Source organism: Caretta caretta, chromosome 16 (genome assembly GCF_965140235.1).
Source record: "Caretta caretta isolate rCarCar2 chromosome 16, rCarCar1.hap1, whole genome shotgun sequence".
Taxonomy (NCBI): Eukaryota; Metazoa; Chordata; order Testudines; family Cheloniidae; genus Caretta; species Caretta caretta.
In genome coordinates, this window is record NC_134221.1 from 2,255,860 (window position 1) to 2,264,085 (window position 8,226).

An 8,226-nucleotide genomic window follows, 5' to 3' on the forward strand; every position below is an offset into this window, starting at 1 on the left:
TCAGAATAATAAACCACTAGAACCACTTACCAAGGTCCTAGTGGATTCTCCTTCACTGGCAGTTTTAAAGTCAAAGGCTGGATGTTTTTCTAAAAGTTCTGCGGTAGGAATGACTGTTGGGCAGGTCTCTGACCTGTGCTGTGCAGGAGCTCCACCTAGATGATCACAGTGGTCCCTTCTGGCCTGGAATCGGTGCCTCCCTCGGCTTTGCCTGCCCCTTGTCAAACAGGCAAAATAAACTGAAAAGTCCCTACCTAGATCTGCAGATTTTTAAAGCCAGAAGGGACCACTGTGATCATCTATGCTGAGCTCTTACATAGCACTGGGCAAAGAACTGCCCCAGTGACTCCTGCACTGAATTTAACAGCACGTGGCTCCCTTCAAAAGACATCCAGCCTTGATTTAAAGACTCCATGGATGGACTTGAACACAACAAGCTTAGGACAAGGAGTGTCTTAAGCCAGCCATAGACTGTGTCCTGAAATCTTCCTGGGTGGTGTTGGTTTGAGTGACAGCCCTCATGTCTTTACATTTTGGTCAGGGTCTGTCATCACATTTACCCAGTTCTTTGTTTCCTTTCTGTGGCGGTCGGATAGTTTAGAAAAGAGATCCCACATGGAATGTTAGAAAAGGCATATAATACATTCACAGGGCATTCCCGTTTTACTGATCAGCAGTGCTTGGATCTGGTCACAGGGTGCTTAGACATTTTTAAATGTATCAGCTAACGTGGTAGCTGTGTCTGTCATGACTCTCACACCCCTTGGGGCCAGGATTATAGACGCATGCTGAGAAACCCGTTATTTTAGAATAATAATACTGGATCCTTCTCCAGCACCTTCCATCAGAGGATCTGAATGTACTTTATACATTAATTAGTGAAGTCTCTGAATGCCACTGTGGGATAGGGAGGGAGGGATTATTACCCCAGTTTTACAGATGAGGAAATTGAGACACAAAGGAGGAAGTGGCTTCTCCAAGATCAGCTCTATCGGAGTTGGAACCAGGCACCTGGGCCCTTGAGTGCCAACCATGTGCTTTGACCACACGGCCACCCTTCCTCTGGTTTGATAGCAATTCATAGCCTCTTGGCAGAGGTGTAAATGCATACACATGGTACAGGCCCTGCATAGCCAGGCGCTCAGAGTATGCTTAGCAGCGCTCCTGGCTTGGGAATACACCTCTATTGAGGTGGCCCTTACTCTTTCCATGCATGGTCACACAGCGCTGTGGGGCAGGCAGCTGAACTCTCCCTGCCATGGAATTCTAAGCGAGGGTTAACCAGCCCGAAGGAAGGACCTGCGTCTGGACCTTCCACAGGGCTTATTCTGCTCCACTCCTGTGTGCCGCTCTGGGGCATTCCTGGGCCACAGAGGGAGCGAGAAGAGGCAGGAGAAAGATTCCTCCAGCTGTGCAAGACCCTTGTAAGGGCTTCTCCACAGCCCTCTCTTGCAGCTTCTGCCTCAGGGCACGGTGGGCTCAGGACAGGGAGTATCAACACACTGAGTGCTGGGGCCGGGGGGATTCTTGGCCGTCCCTGGGGCTGCTCATGCAGTCCCCACAGCAGCACAGACTCTGGAGAGTGTAAACATGATTTAAAGCTCCCCCTCCCCTGCCCCCCTGGGCTGTGGCTCTCAGGAGACAGAACAGAATTTATCCCCATAGGATTTCAGAGCCATTTCTACAGAACATATTACATACGTCTCTAGAACCCTCTTGGTTTCAACCCTAGGATTTTTCTCCAGCAACACCACCCTGTGTTTGAATTCCAGTCTCCACCCACGTGGGGCATTACGGGCCGGTGGAGGAGTCACTGGCCCAGGAGTCAGCCCTAGCTCTGCTTTGTGACCTCAGGCAGGTCACTTCATCACTTGCCACAGGCACTGGAGAATGGCACTGGGCGTCTGTGCAGAGTGCTTTGAGATCTAGGGCTGAAGAGCTAAGTACAATTCCTGTATTACTCTACTGCACTCCCTGGAACAGTGAGGCAACTCCTGACGGAGCTCTCTTGTGTCCTGGAGAGGAACAGCCCCAGTGATGTCATACCAGATAGATGTAAGTTGCCTTTTGTTTTATAACTGTTGTCTAGGCAGGAGAGCTCTCCATGCCAAGGATGAATCAGCCCCTGCTAATATACTCAGTCTGCCTCCCTGTGTCACTTTCTGCCAGACTTCCTGATGGATGACAGTCAAGTCAATCTTGGACTTTTGCCTCCTTGATCCCAAGACCCAGCCGCGCCCTCGCCACTGGGACACAAGCAATGAAAACCTGCATTGCAGTGCCAAAAACTAATAGGTGTTGTGTCTTTGTTGGCAATGGCATCAGTCCCTGCACCCACAATGGGATTTTAGATGGAAGCACGTATGCTCTAGGAAGTGCCCAGCCAAAGCTGCCTGCCAGGAGCAGGTGCACAGACTGAACTCCCCAGGGAGCTATCAGTGCAGGATCACATCACCTGGAGTCAGAGGAGCATGTCTCTTTGGCTTCTTTCACCTCAGAACAAACATCACCTTGTTTTGGGGGGACAGAGGGGAGGAACAAGGGGGTTGCATAACTGTGCTCCAATTCTGTGTTTCTGCAAAACACTACACCTAGACCATCTAGTGCCTTATGCCTTTAGGACCTGAATCTAGAACAATCCAGTGTAGATTGTTAATTGAGTCAATTACTTTTCCAAAGCTGATCGCTAATCCAGATAATAATTCATAATGCTATCTAACATTTGCACAGCTCCTTTCATCCTCACAGATCACAAAACACTTTGCAAGCTTTCTGCTTTCTCTCTCTATCGGTGTCCTCTGAAATGCAGCCACCTCTGGGGTGTAGCGCAACACCAGTTTGAAAGTACACAGCAACTACACAACATCTCATGTCAGGAAGCAAAGCATACCATATCGACATAAACTTTAGAGGGAATTACAGAATGTGTTGCCCAAACTGGCATTTATCCAAGACATTGGTTAATATCCTTTCTCTTGTGGAATGTGCAGTCTGATATTTAATGAGCTTCAATTGTTTAGACCTCAGTTTCAAAGTACACATAACAGACAGCACTACCATGAGCACTTGACCCACAAGCAACACATTTTGCCATTGGTTCAGTAGAGACCCTGCCTCTGATCACCAGGACCTGCATTTTCCTTGGTGGTTTCCTATCCAAGCACATCCAGGCAACCCAAAGTGACATGGCTGCAGGCCGCCTGGATGAGCAGCAGTTGCTGAAGCTTAACTTGGGGGCTCTGTGTGTCCTCATTTGGCCACAGCAATCAGCAGAGTTCCCCATTACCATACAGTCTACAGCAGCCACAGATGATACTCTGGGGGTAGGGTCCCCCCAGCTCCTCACTCTGGCCCCTGTATGTCACTGGGGCCAAGGGAGAATTCCTTTGGTGTAGGCACTGCTGTGGGCCACGATAGGCACACACCCTACATTCCCCCAGGGTAGGAGCATGCGGAGGGTGGACCCAGGGCCTGGGAAGCAGTGCCCATGACTACAGCTGTCCTGCTTTGAGGCACCACCACCAGAGAGGCTGCTGTAACTGACACCCTGGCTGAGTCACGATTCATGTTTTTAGAAAATTCATGGCAGTGTCAATGGCAAAAATCTTGAATTTCACAGAGTTTCCAGAATGAAGTTTACAAGTAAAGTTAATCAATTTCAAGGCATATGCATGGAATGAATATTACAATTGAATGTAAATGATTTTTTACAATTAAAATCTGCAGCAAACACAAGCATCTGGAATCCCCTAAATGTTTGCTTATTTCTGTTTTATTTGTGAATTGAAGTTAAGCATCATTAGTCACTTCACTCATTCCTGTCATAAATATAAAGGGAAAGGTAACCACCTTTCTGTATACAGAACTATAAAATCCCTCCTGGCCAGAGGCAGAACCCTTTCACCTGTAAAGGGTTAAGAAGCTAGGATAACCTCGCTGGCACCTGACCAAAATGACCAATGAGGAGACAAGATACTTTCAAAGCTGGGGGTGGGGGGGGGAACAAAGGGTCTGTCTGTCTGTCTGTATGATGCTGTTGCCGGGACCAGGTCAGGAATGCTCTTCAGAACTTCTGTTAAGTTAGTAAGTAATCTAGCTAGAAATGCGTTAGATTTCCTTTTGTTTAACTGGCTGGTAAATAAGCTGTGCTGGGTGGAATGTATATTCCTGTTTTTGTGTCTTTTTGTAACGAAAGGTTTTGCCTAGAGGGATTCTCTATGTTTTGAATCTGATTACCCTGTAAGGTATTTACCATCCTGATTTTACAGAGGTGATTCTTTTACTTTTTCTTTAATTAAAATTCTTCTTTTAAGATCCTGATTGCTTTTTCATTGTTCTTAAGATCCAAGTGTTTGGATCTGGGCTCACCTATGCAAATTGGTGAGGATTTTTATCAAGCCTTCCCCAGGAAAGGGGGTGTAGGGTTTGGGGGGGGGGGATATTTTTGGGGGAAGATATCTCCAAGTGGGCTCTTTCCCTGTTCTTTGTTTAACACGCTTGGTGGTGGCAGCATAGGGTTCAAGGACAAGGCAAAGTTTGTACCTTGAGGAAGTTTTTAACCTAAGCTGGTAAGAATAAGCTTAGAGGGTCTTCCATGCAGGTCCCCACATTTGTACCCTAGAGTTCAGAGTGGGGAAGGAACCTCAACCGTTCCTCATTCATGGATTGCCCCTGCATGTGCACAGAACTCTGTTCTTCTGCATGCACACAGCACTGTAAGCTGAGGTCATCTCTTGTGTTAAATACTTTATTATGGACATTTTCCTTTTAAAATATATTGTAAATATCACGGTTTGGGGGCATTATCACAATTTCTGTGCCCTTCATGAAATTGTGATTTACACAGGGCCCTAAAGATAAGGTATGTCTACGCTGCAAGGGAAGGTGTGATGTAGCACAGGTCATTTTACCCTGGTTAGTTTTAATCTAGCTAGCATTGGTGGCAAGGGCTTTAGCATGGGCTACCAATCAGATCACAAGCCTGCCAGAACCCTGGGTACATACTTGGGTTTCTACCCTGCTCTGAAGCCTGTGTCACCATGTCTTCAGTATTGTATTCCAGTTAGAGTGAAGCTAGCATGGTTATGCCTGCCTGCACATTCCCTTGCAATGTGGACAAGGCCAGCCAGGACTCTGGGTATTTATTCAAGCGGCTAGTCCATTCTGTTGTTATCCGAGCTAGCTAGATCAAAGCCAGCTTGGGGACATCCACCTGTGCTGTAGTCACACCTCTGACTGCAGGAGAGACAGACCCTTAAAGCAAACTCCAGAATTGCATCGGCCCATGCAGCAGCCCAGAATCAGAAAGTCTTACAGTCTCCTCAGCCCTCTGCCTGCAATCCCAGTTCCTTGCGTGGCTGATGAACCTAGAGTAAAGAAAGGTTACATGGGGGGAAGGTAGCTGAGCACCAACCCAGCTAATCACACCTGTTACTCAGTATTCAGTGTCTGTTTGTTCTCTCCTGTTTCCACAGAGTGGCTGGCAAAGTCTGAAGAGAAACAAAAGACAAACCCAGCGTCTGACACCTCAGAATTTGACTACCCGCAGCCAGTTTACAATCCAAACTGCCAGTGGCTAGAGGATTCAGACCTCAATGTGGAGACCATGACGCTGGCCACAGGTGCCTCCCTGCAGCTAGCAGCCATCCCGCCTGGGGTGCTGGGCAAAGCAGACCTGTCTTACTTCTACTGTTGCACCCAGTGTGGCAAAGTATTCTGGGAGGGCTCACACTTTGGGCGAGTGGTCTCTCAGTTTAAGGAAGCTTTGGGCACCGCAGAGGGAAGCCAAAGCTTCTATGAGCTGAGCTGAGCTGAGGTGGAGGGTTCCTGACTAGGGACTGGGAATCTCTGCTGGATCCTGATTCCCCGATGAGCCACTGCGGCTTTAACAGGAAATGGACTTTGGTTTGATGTTAAGGGATGGGAGTTTGGTTCCTCGGGGGAGCCATTATCTGAGGTTTGGGGCAAAGGGTTATCATAATCCATACTGTAATGGGCCATGGTACCTACAGGCCTGATATCAAATGGCCTCCAAGGAGATCATTAAATCTGAGATGTTCCAGGACCAATCCCTGTCCTCTGTTGCACTGGTGTCACTGGGGGAAGGGGTGTTGCTCACTAGCCACCCATGGAGCCATGTCCATGCCGCCCTCAGAGAACCCCCATCCACACAGCCCTCCTGCCACAGAGCAGCTCCCTCCAGCTCCAGAGTGGGACGTGAGTGTGATGTGAGGAACTCCACTGCCTCCCAACACCTCCCAGCCTGCAGGCACTGAGCTGGCCACCTCCTCAGTCCCCAGGCTTCAGCTGTCTCTCTCTTGGGCCTGATCCTGAGAGGCACTGGAGGCTCCTCCAGAAGGTGCTGAGTGCCTCCCTTTGCTCCCATGAAGCACTGTATCATTTCTTGTCTCCCCGTAACATTGCCCTGCAGCATGGGTGATATTCAGGCCTTGCCCAGCCAAGGACCCTTTAGCAAATCGCCAGGACCCCAGGGCTTCACCTAGCTCATCTGAAATGCAACAAGTAGTGGCCATCTTTGTCCGAAGGGCTGACTGCTCAGCTAACTGGGAGGCAGTGGATGCTGGACCTCCCAGTCTGGGGAGACAGGGCCAGGGCTAGGACTTCGGGGGCTCCCAGCGAGGTTATTCATTGGTGGGGAGCTTGGTCTCCATTCCCCCATCTTCCCCTCCCAACCCCAGGCAGAGACAGTGGGGCTGTGGGGCTCAGTCAGCAGCAGACCCCCATCCCCAAACTAGGCTACATGTCACGCTGTCTGGAATGGCTCACAACTGTGAGTGCCTACCTCAGGGCAGACTGTCAGAAAACAAGGCCAGTCACCCCAAACTGGCGGTGTGGTCTGTAATTACATTTCCCCAAGCCAATAACAAATGTGAACTCCTGGATCACTCCACCAGGCTCACCATGGAATCACAGACAGTCCTCTCAGACTCTCCAGTCTATCTTGCCACCCAGGCAAGCTGAACTTTGTGATAAAAGGTTCTTTAAACTCCAAACCACACCACATCAGGTTTCTCCCAGTCCCAAGAGACCAGTCACCCCAGATCAGCTGGTACTCCAGATCTTACTCCAAAGACAAGGCTGGCACCCAATTCTATAGTAAACTAACCATAGGTTTATTAGCTAAGAAAGGGAAATGAGAGTTATTGAGGTTAAAGCAGGTAAAATATATGCACAGGTGAGTCACAGTTTGTAACTCCAAGTGGTGTCAGTGATGTAATAAACTGCCAGTTTCCCAAAAGTCTTTCAGGGTACCCAGGTTGTCTCTGGGGATCTCTGCTTTGCACCCAGTACACTTCGCTGTAAGAGTCCAAACAGTACAGACATGAAGGGTCTTTCCCTGAATCCATTCTTATATCTTCTGACAGAAGACAAGTTGACAGTGTCTCTTTCCACATGGGCTTTTCCTTTGATAATGGAGAGTGAGGAATTCACTTAGTCTTTTGACCTTGAACGATTATACATAATGGCCACTTGCTTTGAAATTAGGATATTCTGTTAAAGTCTTTACGTCTTTCCTTAGCATTTCACAAGATTTCTTTGATGGGTTGTTTCGTTACAGGGGTGTACACAATGTAGATGTTTGCTATTACATTATAACAGGAACAGATACATGAAAATAATACAAGTAACATTCCACTAGCTTTCACACCTGAATACACTCTTACATTTACACTCACTTTATCTAGACTAATACACAAGTGAATTGGCCTGTGGCCCTGATCAGACCTGGTCTGCCAGCATCACACCAAGAACCAACTGTGGCCACACTGCCTCGTCCTGTGCAGAGCCAAGGGCCACGGGTCACCTTACAGAACATGGTGGCCCCACTGGCAGAATGGGGCTCTGTAGGAGACAGGGAAAGGTCTGGTGGGAAGCAGCCGGCAAGCGTTGGTCGGATTCCACAGGGCAGACATGCAGTGCCAATGGATGGGTGGAGATGGAGGCGACAGTCGTAACCAGGGGTGAGGCCCAGGTCCCCCAGATTTGAAGGGTAGGCCCCCATCACCGCTGTCCCCTGACCGTTTCTGAGATGGGTGGGATGAGGAGAATGTGCTTCACACCCAGCTGTTAGATGGAGGGGCTCTGTCTTTTCCCCCAGCCTTTGTGGTAATGAGGTTCTTGATGACTGCTCCTCCCTGCCTTGCTGGTGGGGGTGTCCACCTCTTGGAATGGGCTCCCACCAGAACGGAGCAAGGGGCTCCTGGC

General features: G+C 48.9%; 1 protein-coding gene across 9 annotated transcripts in view; it reads left to right on the forward strand.

Annotated features, from left to right (window-relative positions):
* EXD3 (exonuclease 3'-5' domain containing 3) overlaps nucleotides 1-6,068 on the forward strand; it is a 564,575-nt gene extending 558,507 nt beyond the window's left edge. For all 9 annotated transcript variants that reach the window (XM_075120432.1, XM_075120430.1, XM_048822833.2 and 6 more), the window contains one exon: nucleotides 5,475-6,068. In XM_075120432.1, coding sequence (XP_074976533.1) covers nucleotides 5,475-5,809 — 335 coding nt within the window. In that variant the 3' untranslated portion in view covers nucleotides 5,810-6,068. The remainder of the gene's footprint in view (nucleotides 1-5,474) is intronic.
* The last annotated feature ends 2,158 nt before the right edge of the window (nucleotides 6,069-8,226 follow it).